Here is a 19,916-nt window from a genome sequence, read left to right on the forward strand (position 1 = left end):
TTGCTGCATGACGGCTTTCTCTAGTTGCGGCTGGCAGGGGCTACTCTTCATTGCGGTGTGCAGGACTTCTTGTTGCCATGGCTTCTCTTGTTGCAGAGCACGGGCTCTAGGCATGAGGGCTCAGTAGTTGTGGCTTGTAGGCTCTAGAGCGCAGGCTCAGTAGTTGTGGCTTGTAGGCTCTAGAGCGCAGGCTCAGTAGTTGTGGCTTATGGGCTTAGTTGCTCGGCGGCATGTGGGATCTTCCCGGACCAGGGCTCAAACCCGTGTTCTCTGCATTGGCAGGCAGATTCTTAACCACTGCACCACCAGGAAAGTCGTATCAATTAATTCTTTTGACAAAGATGCCAAGGTTCAGTGGGGGAAGGGGTAATGTTTTCATCAAATGGTGCTGGAACAATTGAATAGCCATGTGCAAAAAAATTTACCTTAACCCTTACCTCACACCATATACAAAAATTAACTGGAAATGGATTACAGACCTAAATACAAGAGCTAAAAGTATAAAAAATATTCTAGAAGAAAGCGTATAAAATCTAAGGGATTCTGGTTTTGTCAAACATCACTTAAATAGGAAAGATTAACTTACCAAGTATTGGCAAGAATCTAAAGGAACTGAAACTCTCACATTGCTGGTGGAAATGTAAAATGATACAACGATTTTGCAAAACAATTTGGTGGTTTCTTTAGAAAATAAACGTACATTTGCCATATCACCTAGCCACTTCACTTCTAGGTATTTACCCAAGAAAAACATGCTTTACACAAAAAATTATACACAGACTCTCATAGTGGCTTTATTTGCAATAGCACCAAACTGGAAACAACCCAAAATTCAATTGACAGGTGAATGGATAAATTGTGATACAGCCGTACAATGGAATACACTCAGCAATAAAGAGGAATGAGCTATTGATATATGCAGCAAAGTGGATGAATCTCAAAATAATTATGCTGAGTGTGAAAAAAAAGCAGACAAAAAAGAAAATATACTGTATGATTCCATTAATATAAAACCCCACAAAATGCAGACTATTCTCTAGTAGCAGAAAGCAGATCATTAGTTGACTAGGGTACAGGGGAAGGAAAGGATGGATTACAGTGGGGAATGAGGAAACTTTTGGGAGACTGATGGCTTCACCAGGTATACATACGTGAAACTCATCAAATTTTATATTAAATGTGCAGTTTTTTATGTCAATTATATTGCAGTGAAACTTAAAAAAGTAATATAACAAATAAATATTATACTGCATAGATTAGATTTTTTAAGTGTTATTTTAATTGAGGTTTGCTGTTAAGAGAACATACAGTTGTCCTTCCGCATCCATGGGGGATTGGATTCCCGACAGATATCAAAATCCTTTTAAGCATAAGGCTATTGGAGGGAAGCTTTAGTCTTTGTAATATGGGAGTATTCATACTACCATTCAATGATAATGTGTGAAATAATAGGAGAATATTTGAAGAATAAAGAGAATTTTCATAGTTTTGTCTTGCCGGTGTTTTCCTTGTGTCTGAAACAAGGTGGCCGGCAGCTTACTGGTGGCTTAAATTTGGTTGCTGCCCGTAGTTCAGTTGTGAAAAGAAAGAGCAAAGTGTAGTATGTACAGAAGATGTTTCTGATGATTGTAGATGGGTAGCTCTTATCCTTAGGATACAGTAGGTGTGGAAAGACATTTTAGGGAAGAAACTAGGAGAAGAGAAGAAGGAATGTATGACATGCAAAGAGTGAATGGAAACGAGCAGAGATAAATGAGGGGATTATTATTAGATGAGGTGAATTGGGGTAGACATGGAAACTGGGAATAAACAATTTTTGAGTTAGGTGAATTAAGCAGTAGGGAGCCAGTGGAGGGGGTTGAGAAAGACAGTGACCTAGTCAGAATGACAGATATGATATGGATTTTTCTTAACTGTGGCATTGGATATTGGTTATACAAGAAATAGGATGCAGAGTCTGCAAGGATGAAAGTTTTTAATAGTCAAGGGATTAGAATACCCTAAACAAAAAAGCATAAATTAAGAGAATGGTTTAGGAAAGAAAGATATTTAAGTAGTAAAAGCAATTTAAATGGGATTAATGGAATGAAAAGTCAAAGACAACAATATGATTTTACACCTGGAAAACTGAGGAAAGGAAGAGTGATAAAACAGAAATACAGAATACTGAAGTGCTGCTTTCTTTTTTTCAAACCATCCCTTAAATGTGCACATTCTTAACCCTCTTTGTTAAGATAACATTTGCAAATGCAGGCATCATCAGCGATACTGGTAGGGGAAAACTGGGAGTAACTTTAAATATCTCCAAATAAGGGATTGTTTAAATAAAATGTGGCATATGCATAAAATAGGATAAAGGGCAGTTAAGGGAAAGTATTTTCTTGAAGATTTTGTGTACTTCAAAGCTAATTTTCCTTTAAGAATGATTGTCAGATAAGGGGACTGAATTTCAGGAGCACGTTACCATGTCACTGTTGCTAGTGTCCCCCCCCCCCATTTTTTACACCTACTAGAATATAAGCTCCACCTGGGGGCGGGGGGTTGGTACTATGTCTGTTTTGTTGAGTGGTCTGTCCCCAGATCCAGGATAGGGCTTGGCACACAGGAAGCCCCCAGAGTATAGTTGGATAAATTATCCTCGTCCAGTCATGCTATGATATTTGCAAACTGAGTTTGCCTGCTTTTTATGTTCTCGTTTTACCACTAGTATTTCATAGCACAGTCAACTTGTAACTATTGATTTTATTTCTCAACAGAAAAGAAATCTGATACAAATCTGTCAAAATAATATGTGTCAAGGCTAGATGGAAGTACACGGATATTATATTTTTCTCCATCCGTTTCTGGGCACATAAATTTGTAATAGTAAAGTTTAAATTTGTTTACAATAAAACACACTTGAAGAGGAGACTTCTACTTTTTACCCCTACCTTAACTAATACAATTTCAGTGTGATAAAAATGAATACCATACTTTTGTCCAGAATTTCTAGCTTAGACTTTTGTTTCTCTCTCTCTTCTTCCATTAACAGTTCTATTGGGAATTAACTGGGATTAAAAATTAATTAATGTTTCTATACTGCTTTGAATTTTATTAAGCAATTTCCTATAGTTTCTGAAAATTGTATGACTTATTTTTATCACATTCATAGAAACTCAGTCAGTCTGGCTAAAGGATAAGGGGACTAGTGTAATTTTGCTCTCTCAAAGTAAGATGAGTTAAGATGGTTCCCTTCTTTGGGAACCCACTGTAACTCAAAGGTAGGGTTTGGGCTAGATGGTCCCTTTGGGTTTCTCTAGTTTTAGCATTCTAGGGCTCTAACTTAGAATCTTTCTTTAGTTGGATTGTTAGTTCTTTGAAGCTAAGCAGTGTGCTCTTTTTGACTCTCATAAAACACTGAATAATGAAGTTGATTATTGTGTGTCAAAAATTAATTGAAAGAATGGTCAGCACAACTTTGAATCTTATGGTACAGTTTCCACAGATGTCTCTAATTGTACTATGTTGGTTGATAACTTGGTCCTTTCTTTCCTGTGTTTAGTGATTTAGAATCTAGAAGAGAAGTAAAAAAAGAAGAAGGTGAAGCTTTTGCACGAGAACATGGACTTATCTTCATGGAAACTTCGGCTAAGACTGCTTCTAATGTAGAAGAGGTAAGTAAGAGGCCTTTTTAAAATGTTTTATCTTCTTAATAGAAACTTTTTATATCCCTTAATATTCATTTGTTGATGATCCCCTGTAAGCTTTTTAGTCACAGATAGTCCTTGAAGGTTGTAAAGTAGAAAATTTCTTTCCTCTGAAATGCCTTGTAATGGTCATCTTATATCAGGCTCTTCAGTTATATTCTGAGCCTTCACTTGAAGCCAAAATGCTTTCACAGATCTTTGTATATACTTTCCTTAAAATCATTTTTATGTTTCTTGAGAGGGAAAAAAAAGAACACTAACGAAATTTGGAAATGTTTCAAGACACTAAACATTTGTAGCTATTTGTATCCACTTCTGCTTAAGTAGGGAAAGTAGTATATTATTGCAATGTAACATTGTACAAAGCGTGGGAATTCTGACATAATTAATAAATAAAATTTGTAGTATCAGTTATTTCCATTGATCATCCTGAACTATGGAAGTTTTGTGAACACACCATGTTCTTCTGTGCTTTGTGTATGTGGATATGGTATTTATTTATTATACATACAGGAATAGACAGTTAATCCTCTCTTAGGTAAATGTATTACTATACTCTATTTCATGAAAAGCAGAAATGAGAATAAGAAAATATGTAGTTTGCCCAGAGTAATGCTGGAGTTTCCACCTTCTGGGTAAGAATCTTAAGAGCAGCGGCAGAAGGGGATTCTAGAAAACAAATGATTGGAGAAGCACTTGTCCTAAGGATAGCAGAGGATGGGGTCATAGGCCACAACTAGCACTGTGCCTTCAACATAGTGAACAATGAGTAAATACTTATTAGGAATAATACTCGGAGCATGTCTGATTAACCGTTGAACCCAAAAATTGACTACGGTAGTTCAACAGCATTGGTATTTTCACTGAAGAATTCTTAGGTAAGATATTATACTCATCTATACTTGATGAGGTGCTCTGTGATTGTCCTTAATACTCTTCTTACAGGCTCCAACTAATGCTTTACCTGTGTTGCAAATTAATTACATCTTGATAACATCCAAGAATAATGTTTTACTTCACCCAGCAAACCCAGAGAGAAATCCATTCTGTCCTCTTGTTTGACTTAAAATAGACATATAAAGCTGCCTGTTTCCATGAAGCACTCCTTTATTAGAGGTGTTGGATTTGAAACCGTAAGGGCCAATGTGTTATGGGGGTTTCAAGACATCTGAAACATATCCTTACTGATAATTAACAATGGATTTTCTTGTTGATTTTGCGAACCTTAAAGCCAGAATTGTCTGTATTTTATGAAAGAACCATACTGTGAAGTTAGATGACAAGGCAGCCACTATCGGAAAGTAATTCTAAATTTCTAGTTTTGACTCTGATGCCTTTGTGTTCATTTTTCTTATTTTTAACAAGTAACAGTAGGTGTTTATGTGTAAGTAGCAAATTACTATTGTCAGTTTGGCTGAACATTTAAATAAAATATATTTCATTAATGTTTTGGCAGCATTTATTACAAAAATTCTGTATCCTTGGTTAATAATAAAAATAATTGTTTAAATTTGATCAGACAGGAATTTCCCATACTCATGAGAGAGCAGTACTTTACTTAATCATGTAAATTAATTTGCCTCTCAGAAGCCAAGGATATTAAGAAACAATCTTTTTTTTTTTTAACTTTATTTATTTACTTTTGGCTGCGTTGGGTCTTTATTGCTGCGCACTTGCTTTCTCTAGTTGCGGCGAGCAGGGGCTACTGTTTGTCGTGGTGTGTGGGCTTCTCATTGCAGTGGCTTCTCTTGTGGCAGAGCACGGGCTGTAGGCGCACGGGCTTCAGTAGTTGTGGCACGTGGGCTCAGTAGTTGTGGCTCGCGGGTTCTAGAGCGCAGGCTCAGTAGTTGTGGCTCACGGGCTCTAGAGCGCAGGCTCAGTAGTTGTGGCTCGTGGGCTCTAGAGCGCAGGCTCAGTAGTTGTGGCGCACGAGCTTAGTTGCTCCGTGGCATGTGGGATCTTCCCGGACCAAGGCTCGAACCCATGTCCCCTGCATTAGCGGGCGGATCCTTAACCACTGCGCCACCAGGGAAGTCCAGACAGAAAGCTTTTAGAGAAAATATTCTACTACAGCCAAACATCACAAAGGAAATTATGGTACTACTTCCACCATCAACTGGCTATAATGAGGTCTTTCCATGCTCCTCATTTCCCTGTAGGAGTTATGTCAGAGGAAGCCAACTAAAGCATAGGTTTAAATAAGATCCCAAGTCTCATAACACAGTACCCAAAATGTCCAAGTTCCAGTAGAAACTCACCATACCTAGAAGTAGGAAGACCTCAAACTGAATGAAAAAAAAAATCAATAGATGCCAACAGCAAGATGACAAGAGATGTTAGAATTATCTGACAAAGATTTTTTAGGCAACCATCATAAAAATGCCTCAACATGCATGCATGTTTGAAACATGTTTGAAATAACATGCATGCATGCTTGAAACAAATGAAAAATAGTCTCAGCAAAATAACTATAAGATAAAAAGAAGAACAAGATAGAAATTTTAGAACTGAAAAATATAACAACAAATGTAAAACTCAGTGGATGGAATCAACAACAGAATGATGGGGACAGAGGAGAGAAATAGTGAACTGGATGATAGAACAATAGAAACTACTCAGTTTAAACTACAGAGAGAAATAGAGTAGAAAAAAAATGAACAGTGCCTCAGGAATCTGGGGGGCTATAACAAAAGCTCTAACATTGTATTATCAGACTCCTAGAAGGAGAGAAGAAAGAAGATGGCTCTGAAAAAGTACTCAAAGGATTAATGACTGAAAACTTCCCAAATGTGGCAGAAGATATAAACCTACAGAATCAAGAATCTGAGCCAGCTCCAAACAGGATAAACCTTAAAAATCCACACCAAGACAAACTTCTGTCCATAGTCGAATCTCTGAAAGCTAAAGACAAAGAAAAAATCTTGAAAGCAGTGAAAAACAATTCCATACCAACTGGAATGACAGCAGAATTCTGTCAGAAACCATGGAGGCCGGAAGGAAATAGCACATTTTTCAAGAGCTGAAAAAAAAAACCTTTCAGTCCACAATACTAGAACCAACAAAAATATCTCAGGAGTGAAGGGAAATCAAGACATTCTCAGATGAAAGAAAAGCAAGAATTTATCAGTAGCAGATCCACCATAAACGAATGGCTAAAGAAATTATCTAACAAATGAAATGATAAAAGAAAGAACCTTTTAAGAGGGAACACCAGTAACCAGAAGTATGAATAATCACAATAGACTTTTTTCTTAAAACTTTTAAGTCTTGTAAATTACATTTGACAATTGAAGCAAAACTCTAATGTCTGATGTGGTTTTCAGTGTACATATAGGAAATAAAACCACACTGGAGAAAGGGACATCAAGGGATGTACGGTTTTTATACTTCACCTGACTTGGTAAAATGACAACACTAGCAGACTGTGATAAGGTTTTATTTATGTATGTATGTATGTATGTATAATGCAATACTCAGAGCAACTACTAAAAAATATACAAAGAGACACACTAAAAAACAGTAGATAAATCAATGTAGAATGCTAAAAAGTGTTCAGTTAACCCTCAGAAAGGCAGGAAAAAGAAAACAAAAAATAGCAAACAAAAATAAAGTGGCATACTTAAACCCTCACATAGCAATAATTACCTGGAATATAAATGATTTAAATACACCAGTCAAAAGACAGAGCTTGGCAGAGAGGATTAAAAAATATGACCCATCTATATGGTGTCTACAGGAAACTGACTTCAAATATAATGATACAGGCGGTTTGAAAATAAAATGATGGGAAAATACATATGACACAAACACTAATCAAAAGAAAGCATGAGTGGCTCTCTTAATACTAGATAAAGTTGACAGAGTGGGACATTATATGATAATAAAAGAAGAGTCCACCAGGGAGATAATAGCAATCCTAAATTTATGTGCACCAAACTACAGAGCTGCAAGATGTATGAAGCAAAAACCAGTAGAACCAATGGAATTAAACTAGAAATCAATCATCGTCTCCACCTATAATTATGGATTTGTTTCTCCTCTCAGTTCTATTGGTTCTGATTATCAATAACAGGTAACTGGGAAATTCTTCAGAGACTTGGAAGCTAAACAGTACACTTCTACATAATGTGTGTGTCAAAGGGGAAGTCTCAAAGGAAATTTAAAAAATACATTGAACTGAATGAAAAGTAAAAACAACATACCAGAATTTGTGGGAAACACATAATGCAGTGCAGAGAGGGAGATTTATAGCATTAACCACATTCGCTAGAAAAGGGAAAAGTCTCAGATCAAGAATCTTAGCTCCTACCTCAAGAACCCAAAGCAAATAGAAGGAAGAAAATAATAAAGATAAGAGCAGAAATCAGTGAAATCAAAAACAGGAAAACAATAGAGGAAATTTTTAAAGGCTGGTTTTTTTTTTAAGTAGATAATATAGCAAGACTGACAAAGAAGCAAAGAGAGAAAAGGTACAGATTACCAATATCAGGAACAAAACAGAAGTTATAACTATAGATCCTGCAGACATCAAAGGAATAATACATAAATATGGTAAATTAGATGAAATGGACAAAAAGAACACAAACTCAGCACAAACTACTACCGCTCTCCTAGTATGAAATAGAGTATTTGAACAGCCCTATAACTATTAAGGAGATTGAATTAGTAATTTAAAAATGTTCCAAAAAGAAATATCTAGGTTCAGATGGTTTCACTGGAGGATTCTACCAAACATTTACAGAAAGAATGAACACCAATTCTACACTATCTTTTCCAGAAAATAGAAGAGGTAGAACATTTCCTTATTTATTTTAAGAAGCTAATATTGCCCTGATACCAAAACCAAAGGGAAAAAAAAAAAGGGTACAGACTGATAACGTTTATTAATATATGAAAAAAATTCTCAACAAAATATCAGCAAGTAGAATTTCAACAACATATGAAATCATATACATGTGCCTATTTATAATACGTACATCATGGCCAGAAGGAACTTATTCCAGGGATACAGAGCTAGTTCAGTATAATCTGCCATTTTAATAGGATAAAGAAGAAAAATCACATCATAGCAGTCAGTGCAGAAAATACATGTGACAAAATCCAACACCAGACGTGTTTAAAAACTCTCAAAAAAAAAAAGGAATTGAGGAGGACTTCCTCAGCTTGTTAAAGAGCATCTACAAAAAAACCTACAACTAACATTATACTTAGTGGTGAAAGGCTGAATGCTTTACCCCTTAGATCAGGAACAAAGCAAGGATACCTGTTCTCATGATATAAAGGCATGAAATAAAGGCATACAGCTCAAAAAGGAAGACATAAAACTGTTTATTTTGTGGATGACATGATTGTCTCTGTAGGAATCCCAAGGAATTTGCAAAATAAATAAACTAGAGCTAATAAGTGAATTCATCAAGTTTACAGGATTTTTACAAGACATATATAAAAAATCTACTGTATTTCTATATACTCACAACACCAAAATTTAAAGTACAGTGCCATCTATAATCACACAAAAAGAAAATGGAATACCTAGGTATAAATCTAAAAATGACAGGTATAGGACATGTATGTTGAAAACTACAAAATGCTGATGAAAGAAAGTAAAGAAGATCTAAATAAATGGAGAGACATACACTGTGTTCATTGTTTGGAATTCTCAACCTAGTAAAGATGTCACTTTTTTGTAAATTGATATACAGGTTTAACCCAACTCTTATCAAACAAAATTCCAGTAAGATTTTTTTGTAGATAATCTGACAATATTATTATAAAATACATACTGAAAGGCAAAGGAACTAGAATAACTAAAACAACTTTGAAAAAGAATAAAGTAGGAAGAATCACTCTGTTCGATTTCAAGTCTTAACGTAGCTGTAGTTGTCAAGACTGTGTGATACTGGTGAAGGGAGAGAAACATCAGTGGAACCAAATAGAGAACCCACAAATATGCCCAACAGCTTTTTAACAAAGGTGCAAAAACAATTCACAGGGTAAGATAGCCATTTCAACAAATGGTGCTGTAGCAATTGGACATCCATAAGCAAAAAAAAGAAAGGACCTAAGTCTCACAACCTTATACAAAAACTAACTCAAAACTGATCACAGAATTAAATGTAAAATGTTCTACCTATTTATCTTTTATGGAAAAAACCAGGAGAAAATCTTTTGGTTCTAGCAGTAGGCATGCTTGTCCCTAAAAGCATGATCCATAAAAGGAAAAATTGATAAATTAGTCTTTAAAAACTTTTGTTGGGCTTCCCTGGTGGCGCAGTGGTTGGGAGTCCGCCTGCCGATGCAGGGGACACGGGTTCGTGCCCCGGTCCGGGAAGATCCCACGTGCCGTGGAGCGGCTGGGCCCGTGAGCCATGGCCGCTGAGCCTGCGCGTCCGGAGCCTGTGCTCCGCAACGGCAGAGGCCACAGCAGTGAGAGGCCCGCGTACCGCAAAAAAAAAAAAAAAAAACTTTTGTTCTATGAATAAGCCTGGTAAGAGGATGAAAAGACAACCTACAGACTGGGAAAAAGTATTTACAAACCAAATATCCGACAAAGGACCGCTAGTATCTAAAATAAAGAACTCTCGAAACTCAATAGTAAAAAAAACAGTCCAATTAGAAGATGGTCAGAAGACATAACCAGACATTTCATAAAAGAGCATATATAAATGGCAGATAAGCACTTGAAAAGATATTCAGCATCACTAGCCATTAGAGAAATGCAAATTAAGACCTCTGTGAGGTATCACTACACACTAAAATGAAACATAGTGACACCACCAAATGCTAGCAAGCATGTGGAGAAACTAGGTCATTCGTACATTGCTGGTGGGAATGTTAAAGTGATACAGCCACTTTAGAAAACAGTTTGGCAGTTTGTTTAAAAGCTGGGTGTGCATCTATCATATGACCTAGCAATTGCACCCCTGGGCATTTATCCGAGAGAAATGAAGACGTATGTTCACACAGAAACCCATACACAGATGTTCATAGCAGCTTTATTCATGATAACCAAACACTGGAAACAACCCAGATGTCCTTCAGCGGATGAATAGTAAAGTGTATAGTACATCCACACCATGGAATACTACTCAGCATTAAAAAAGAACGAACTGTTGTGACATGCAGCAACCTGGCTGAATCTCCAGAAAAGTATGCTTAATGAGTAAAGTCAGTCCCAAAAGGTTGCACATTGTGTGATTCCATTTATATGACTTGGTTGAAATGACAAAATTCGAGAAATGGAGAACAGATTAGTCATTGCCAGTGTTAAGCCAGGGTGTCAGGGTAGAAGAGGAGGTGGTATGGTTATAAAAAGACAGCGTGAGGGATCCCTGAAAACGGAAATGTTCTGTATCCCTTTTCATTATTTTGGTTGTATGTTTCCAGGACACCACCACTGAGGGAAACGAGGTGAAAGTCACACAGGATCTCTCTGTATTATCTTACACCTGCACGGTCAGTCTGTAACTATCTCAGAAAGTTTGATCAAAACATAATAGTAATAACCACATACAAGCAACTTTAATTAAATTTAACCTGTTCTTTAAGATCACAATGGCAATTTAAAAAATAAAAATTAAGGATTACAAAACCTCACAACTGTAATGAAATACTAATGTGAGAATATGGAATATAATTATAAAGGCTTAAGTGATTTTTTTTTTAAATTCATGAAGACCCCAGGATTTCTTTTTCAAATTATTGTCATCATTTGTTAAGTATGGCTCTTTCATGAGTCTGTCACATTCTTACACAGAGCAAATTTTTACACAACCAGTTCCCTCCATGCTAAATGTTGTATGTTTAGCATATGCCTAACAAATAATAGTTACTGTTGTGATTTTTATTATGCGTAGACTTCCTTCATACGATTTCTCAGAAGAAGCAGAACATGAAATTACACTAATATTCATAAAAAAGACAGCTAGGCTATATGGAATAAAAAACACCTGGTTGGAAGATAATGATGAGTTGTACAAAGTAACTAAAGGAAGAACGCCAAAAATGGGCTAAATATTAGATGTTTTGCACTAGTATTTTTTTTTTTGAAAAAGAGTTCATTGATGACCTCTATGCATGTCAGGCTTTAAAATAATTAAGTTCATCATTAAGTAAAGAGCATTTATATGACAGTACACATTTATCCATTATTTTTTTTTACATCCCCTGTATTAAAAGCATTTTGGTAGCCTCACAGTAAGATTGATGGAGCTGCTATTTTAAATCAATTTAAATAGTGTCACCATTTTTAAAAGTAAACCTACATGTGCATCATCTAGCTTCAGAAGTTACCACCATTTTGACATTTTGATGATACTATTTTATTATGTGCCCTGTTTTTTAAGCAAATTCCAGAAATATTTTACCTACAAATTTCAGTAGCAGTAATTAAAAAAAAAAATGTCCATCATACCATTATTATACCTAACAAACTTAGCAGTAATTCCTTAATAATATCTGATATCAAGTCTGAATAGCACCCCCCCGTTTTTTTTTTTTTCATTCAGCAATTGATGTTGGAAAACAGGTACTTAGTTTCTTTCTTCGAGGTCAGGGAAGACTAACATAACCTGTTCTTTCTACTTTGAAAAGGGAAGGAAGAAGAACTAAGCCAGCATCTGTCAGACACCCTCCTTGTTACAGCAGTCAGCACCGGCTCCTGCAGCAGGAGAGCTGAGGCCTCAGTGGGAAACTATTCCGCTCATAAAATTACAGTATACGCTCTCTGGGATTTAAGCAAGAGTTAGCCTGCTAGAATTAGATCCAAAGAGGAATCATCCTGAAAACAAGCAATAAATACATTAGTTTTACAGGGTCTTTAGGTTCTTGATCAGTTAGTGACTTAGACTTGGGGTTGGAGAATATAATAATTCATTTCAAAGATGTTTGTTCTAAGTGCTATACCTTTTGTTTTTGCTTTCTAAGGACTTGGATTTGCCTAATTATGCCATCCTCCATGGGAGAGGCCGTTTAGCACAGTGGGTAGAAACTTGGGCTGTGGGCTCAGACAGGAGTTTATCCTCAGCTTACTGCCTGAACTTGAGGACCCTCTGGGAGAGCTGATCATGTGAGGAGTTAAAAAAGTAAGGCAGGTATCCTGAGTGCATCCTGGTCAGCTAGTAAGAGCAGTGGTCGGTGTTTGGGCAGCTCACAGGTCAGTGTCCTCTTCTGTATAATCTTTAAAAAGTACTTGATTCCTAGCCAATCCTTGGCTCTCATGTGTAGAGAAGTTAGAGAACTCCGGTATTAAAGAAAAAAACTTTCTTAAAAGCCATTTTTAAATATAAATTATTTAAACATAATTATGTTTAAAGATAGAATGATTTATACAAATGCCAGTGTCCTGATTATGGACCGTCTGACTAAGGGTTCTTTTTAGAAATTTAAAACTATGTGATCATTCATTAAGATTAAGCCTAACTGGTACCTTGATGATTCCTTTCAGTTTAGAACTAGACCTGTTTCCTTTTCCTGTTGTGCTGTGATCTATCTTTATATTTTAACCAAGGTCCAGTTACCTAATGCAAGTCGAGACCATGAAGTTTACTCTTGTATTTCCCTGTAAGCAATTGGACAATTTGCAGCATAAGATAGCACCATTTTTCCAGCATTTGTTGCGTTGTTGCTGGAAATAGGTTTACTGTTAATCTCTGGATGTACTGATTTACTCAGCATAATGATTTCGTCCACGAAGGATCTGTTGAGGGGAAGGATCAAAGTGGTATTAGAGGAAAATGCACAGGATAGCTGTCCACAAAAAAAGAATTACCGAGTCCAAAATGTCAGTAACACTGAGCTAAAACAACAGGATATAATTAAAATCAATGAAGTGAAGCACCAACAACTTAGCATAATACATGAATCCTCTTTATTCATTTAGTAGTAGGTAGGATGGTGTATATTTTGATCTAAAAAAGCTTCATTTCAATGACAGCCTGGGGGAGAGAGTGAAGCCTGGAAAGTCCTGTTATGAAGGGTCCCACTTCTGTTTTATGGGCTGGCTCTGACCTGTGAATTCTACAGTGAGAATCCTCAGCTGTTTCATCATCTTGCTGATGATGCTGACAGCTGGATCCAAGCTCATTATATTTCTAAACCACGCTGGTGTCCTTCTCTTTTCCAGTGCGGGGCCCCGCTGGCAACATCGTTCAGCACTGCTCTACTTACAATATTGCGGACTCATGTTTTTCTTTTAACTGTAGCCTCTCATGTGCCGACTGTTCTGCTCTTACCTGAATTTATGCTGCTGGTCTTCAACTGGGATGATAAATGGAAAATGGCACCCAAGACTATACTTCCAATTTTTTTTTTCAAATTATAAAGAGCATAAAAATAAAATGATACCCTAGTCTGCCTAAACTAGATACTTACAGAGGTAAGAATTTCTCAGATAGATCTACTATTTAATAGATGGGTATCATTTTATATTTATAAAATCATGTATAAGATTAACACCACCAAAAAAAAAAAAAGATTAACACCACACACAGACTATATACACACAAAGAAACACTTTTTTTTTTTTTTTTTTTTTTTTTTTTTTTTGCAGCACGCGGGCCTCTCACTGTTGTGGCCCCTTCCGTTGTAGAGCACAGGCTCTGGACGCGCAGGCTCAGCAGCCCTGGCTCATGGGCCCAGCCGCTCCGCGGTATGTGGGATCTTCCCGGACCGGGGCACAAACCCGCATCCCCTGCATCGGCAGGCGGACTCTCAACCACTGCGCCACCAGGGAAGCCCCGAAACACTTTTTTATATACATACAAACATAGAAAGCTCTCTACACATAAAACCTCTCTGTATTAGCAAACTGCTGTGGTACACACGTATTATGTTTATTTGTTTACAAACTGTAAATTATAATTTCCAAGTTACAAGTTATAATAAGAGAATTCACCCTTCCTATGAAGTGGATTCTAGTCAGTTTTATACAACTTGGGGTTGCTCCAAACATGCAATTATCATTCATCCTTTTTGCTATTTGCTGAAGAAATGCACGTTTAAATGTGATAGTAGAGGTACACCCCAGAATTCATCTCCTAAATGTCAACGAAATTAAAAAGTCAATTGCACCCAAAATATTCTTGCCTATGTGGTATTCCCATAGAAATAGGAGACCAGAACTCATCCTTTACATTTTCAGTTCCCATTAAAGATTTTTTAACTTAATATTTGGATGCTATACACATACATTTGAGTGTATAACATATGGTGGGGGGACCCGTGTATTTAGTTGTCTACCATTTATTCAAGTGATGTTCACGCTGAATATACAGAGCATGTGTAGTGTCGTCACATCTTATTTTGGGAAAATGAGGTTTAGGCTCTTTTACCTCTGGTGGACATAAAGAAAAAAAACGATTATTTTGACCTCCATTTTGCTGATAAGGAAATAAAAATCGACCATGTGACCAGCAGTAAATATTTTTGAATATTAGTTTGCCTTCAATTTTCAACTGAGACTTAAAGGTTATTGAGGACGTCAAGATATCATGCTGCCTGGTAACTGCCCAGGCTTCCCATTGGCTACACGCCTCCTCAGCCGCTACCCTCTGGCAGTTCATTCCAGAACCACAGCTTTGTTTAGTGTCCTAGTCTGCAGGGTTCCAGGAAGATCTGACCTCTGTGGTCTGTCCTGTGACACACTGAGGAGTTGATATGAAGGGACGTTCCTCCAGTCACTGGAATCTGGTGATCTTGCTTGCAGCATTTAGAAGAGTGTCTCATAAGTGGAAGGTTTCTTTCAGAAGTATTTTCAAATGATTAAAATACGTCAGGTCCCTGAAATGTGGTTGTATATTTGTATGGCATATTCTCAGAGTTCTTTCACATACGTAGTCAGGACTCAAGCCCAGGTGTCCCAGGTTCCCCATCCGTTCCCCTTCTGTCTGCCACACAGTGGAGAATAGCAGCACTGAAGGTTAGCCTGCCCTTCTTTGAGGAGCATGAATTAAAATGGTCGCTTCTGCCTAGGGTTCCGTGGTCAGGTGAGCTTAGGAGGAGCTGGGGTCTACCCCCCTTTTAGGAAACCAGAATTCACAATAGTAGTGTGTTACTCCTATTCTGAAAACCCACTGTTAAGAAATTTGTTGGCTTTTATTTAACCCAGAGTTTTCCAAGTGTGATTTAGCCATTCCCACCCCCCGCCCCAGTGGAATTGGGGTGGAGGGTGCGTAATAGCCCAAGGATTGATGTCCTTTAGTTTTGCTAATTCTCTTACTTCATGGTCACATAGAGGTTGCAGTGGGGGAAGTGGAGACTACTTTCTTCTTAAGCTCAGAATATCTTGTAAAAATTTTTTTTTCCAAATCAGTTGTATTTAGAACAGTGCTTCTCAAACATTAATGTGCATTCACTTCACCTAGGGATCCTGTTAAAGTGCAGCTTATGATTCAGTAGGTCTGGGGTGCGGCCTGGAAGTCTGCATTTGCAGTTTGCTCTCAGGGGATGTCAGTACCGTGACCCGGGCTCCCTCTGGGGAGCGGAGAGGCTGGAAAGTCACCCGGCTGTGAGTGAACGAGACGGTCCAGCCAAGTGCTGTCCTATCCCTGCTCTGTAGATTCATGATTTCTTCAGACCTTCTCGTCATCTTCATCCTCTCCTTTACTGATTCTTGGCTCTCAGAATATAATTACATAATCAGGTTTCAGCCATCTTAAAAACAAACCCTATCAGTCCCTGTTCTCCTGGATATGTTCTCTTCTAGCTTCTAGTAAGATCTACTGCTGTTTCCTCATTGGATTTCACACCTCGGTTCACAGTCTGACTTCCTCCATCATGGCCAAGGTCACCCTAGACCTCCTAACAAATGCTTTTCTCTTCTTACCTTGAACAGTCCCTGGGGGGTATGTGTGATACTTTTGACTACTCTTCTGTCTATAAACTTGCTCTTTCCTTAGCTCCATGATGTCATGGTCTAATCTTTATTTGTGCTCTCTAGCCTTCCAGATGCCGTTACAATCTCCTTCTTCCATGTTGAAATGTCACCTAAATCTATGAATACCCTTCTTAGGCTGTGTGTCTAGCTCTACTTGGACAGCTCTGCATGAGTGGGTCTCAGAGCCTCCGGTTTAACACATTCAGACTGAACTGATAGCCCTTCTCTGCTCTAGTCTGCAGGTGTGCACTCTCGTGTATCATAAAGCAACCCCCTTCCCTACCCTTTTTTTTTTTTTTCCCTACCCTTTTACACTCATTTCTTCAGTTAATATGTATTGCCTTCCATGTGTGTATTATTATTTCTGCCTGTTAAATATCTCTCCAAATTGTCCTCTTCTGTGATTGCTTCCTAATTGGACTCCCTGTGTTCATTTTTCAGTCTTCTACACTGTTGCCTATAAGATCTTTCTAAAAATGAAAATTGAATGTCACTCTCCAGCTTTATTAAAACCCTGAGGTGGTTCCTCACGGCTTCTGCATCAAACTCCTTAGCTTGGAAGACAGGTCCCTTTATTTGCCAGTCCTCCCCTCTGTGTTCTCCTTGTTAAACTAGAGAGCGCGTCCACGGGGCAGTGCCCCTGACCTGCTTCCGCAGAACGTATTTTCCATGCTTGAAACGCCCTCCTTCCGACCTGATCCTTCAAGGGTATATAGTGAGTCTGATTCCTCCTCTTGGAATGCGTGACACGTGACACACCCTCCCTGCCCCCTTCACCACTCTTATGTGCTCCTTTCTCTGTATTTAGTCATTCCTGTGTCAGGGGTTTATTATCTTCGCACTCATGACTGTGTCATGACCCTTGTTTTTCACATTGGCTCAACATGAGGACAGAGTTCCTTGAAAACATAAGCTGTCTTTTCATCTCGGCATCCCCAACGCCTAGCACAGTTTCTCCCCACACGGTAGATAATTGTTTGCTTGGTTATGTATTTATTTAATTACTTTAACCTTACTCCTCTCCCCGCAGTCTTTAATCAGCTTATGCTTTGGTCTCACTTGTTAACTTGTAGGTGGAATTCTGTCTGAAACCTTCTTTGCCCTAAGCATTCTAAAACCTATGAGTTTTGAAAAACACAGGTGAATAGATTGGCTTCTCCTTTGATTGGGAGCTCCCTCCAGTAGCCGCCTGGGGTCTTTGTGGTTTGAAAGAGGTTTTTTAGACCCAGGAATAACTGCAGCAAAGATTATGGCAGGCTAGGGAAAGTACCCCTTCCCAAAGGCTGCAGGTCAGCTTTTTAAAGGTGTCCGAATATTCTAGAAGTGATATATTTACTTCTATGATTCCTTCCTTGTTTTTCTCTGTGTATTCCCTCTAAATTAAAATTTCATTTTCTCAGAGTTGTACATTTTACCAAAACTTAAACAGTATTATATTTCCTTTAGGACCCAAAGGTGATAGTGGTGTGAAATAAACATATTGTTTGTCAAACAGTTGTCACTTTGTCAAACATTCTCAATCTCTTAGCCATTTGATGGGTAATTTTTCCCTAATATTCATCAATTTTACTTAAAATTAAGATTGGAAATTTATGTGAAACCAGAAAAATATATAAACATCAAAAATTTTTGAGGCAAAAGTTTAGTAATTAAAAATATCTTAAACTGTTGAAAAATCTGGGCTGGAAATTCCTGGCTTAGCTGCTAAAGCACTAAAGATATAGCCAAGATGATAGCTGAAAATACAGCCACCTAACCCGAAGACAATGTAGTAAGCTGCCAAGACATCTAACCTTGACAGGGTCAGTGGGTTTCTGTGTCGGGGTGGGACGGGGAAAACACCTGACAGTAAGACTTTAGTGACTAAGACCAGTTTCAAGGCACCTTGTGAATACTTGCGTCCTGTCCTGCTACTTGAGATCTACAGACAGAATTTGGGTTGAGGGGACATCTTCCTTGCCTTGGGCTGTGTTGTAAGTGGTGGAACAGATGTTTCTGTAGAGCTGGAATGTAGCTGTAAACTGAAAGCTATGTTACCCCTCAACCCTGTTCTCAGTGTCGTGGGTACCACGGGGCTTTTCACTGGAAATCTGACCTGAGCTTATCAAGCTTCCAGCATCCCTTGAGGGGAGCTTAGTGTAATAATATTTACTACTCCCTTCCACAGATTGGAAGGCTTCGCAGACTAGCATCAGCTTCTCTGCTCCTTGTTTGGCCGTCACCCTAGGGAACTTCAGGGATGATCCAAACCAAACTAACTTTGAAAGTTACGTCCAATTTCTCTACTTCTAAACCAGGGTAGCTAAACACTTTTGAAGAAACTCATGCTGTTAGGTGCATGTTATGCACTTACACAACTGTATAGATCACGAGCTACCAAGACTTTCCCATCAGCATTAGCGATCCTTCCACGTGTCAAAAGTAAACTCTTCGTTCCCTCCTTGAAACCTGATTTTCTTCCTTTTTTATTTATCTCAATTGATGGCATACCCTTCCACCTCAATCACTTAAGCCAAAAATGGAGTCATCCTTACCCTGTTCTTTACCAAGTCCTGTTAATTTCTCCAAAGGAGATATTAAGTTTGATCTTTGCCTTCCATTGTGGTTGCCACTGTTTTGTCAGGCCTTCATTTCTTACCTTGATTATAGTTCTCAACTCCTTACTGGCCTTCCTGTTGCCAACCTTCCTCCTTAGAATTCCTCCTCTAGGGCAGCCTCTGATTTTGTCCCCAGCCTGCTTCCTACCTTTTCAAGGTTCCTTGTGGTCTGTCGGGCCCCGTCTACCCTCGTCCCACATGGCTTCCTGTCCCCAGCTTCCCCTGTAACTGAGCTTAAAGTCTGCCTCTCCGTCCATACCAGTCTTTCCTCCCCTTAATTTTCCTAATAAATGAGTGGGAGCTTACTTTCCTTCAAGCCTTCATTCACGGGGCTTTCTCTCTTGACAGTTTTTTTACCAGCAGAAGCAGTCATGCCACGTTACCCTTCTAGACGTCTGTTGTGGAGGTTTTCGTGCTACGTGCCAATTTTGGATTTGCATCTGTCCTGTAGTACTCCCACATCCTTGAGGTCAAAGACATTCATGTACCCAAGTATATAACTGAGTGTATGCTCTGTGCCTGGTACAAATCAGACACTCAGTAAATGCTTGTTGAATGGAAGAACTAAATTACTAAGGAATTAAACATATCTGTGTGTTATAAGTAACACAAATATTTTGTACTTCCAAAAATAATCCTAGCAATCCACAATAATTTCTAGCTAGCTAGAAGGTTTTTAAGAGGATATGATAATTGTGTGCTTTTTATTTTCAATTTTAGTGGCAACATAAGCGAAATAAATGAATTCCTTTGAATTGT

General features: G+C 38.1%; 1 protein-coding gene across 7 annotated transcripts in view; it reads left to right on the forward strand.

Moving 5' to 3' along the window:
- RAB2A (RAB2A, member RAS oncogene family) overlaps positions 1-19,916 on the forward strand; it is a 78,260-nt gene that overhangs the window by 45,814 nt on the left and 12,530 nt on the right. For 6 of the 7 annotated variants that reach the window (XM_032610213.1, XM_032610215.1, XM_032610216.1 and 3 more), the window contains one exon: positions 3,542-3,653. In XM_032610213.1, the coding sequence (XP_032466104.1) occupies positions 3,542-3,653 (112 nt within the window). Of the gene's footprint in view, positions 1-3,541; positions 3,654-11,072; positions 14,178-19,916 lie in introns of those variants that run through there. The other variant, XM_032610217.1, reaches the window with a different exon arrangement.

Source organism: Phocoena sinus, chromosome 17 (assembly GCF_008692025.1).
Source record: "Phocoena sinus isolate mPhoSin1 chromosome 17, mPhoSin1.pri, whole genome shotgun sequence".
Lineage (NCBI taxonomy): Eukaryota > Metazoa > Chordata > Mammalia > Artiodactyla > Phocoenidae > Phocoena > Phocoena sinus.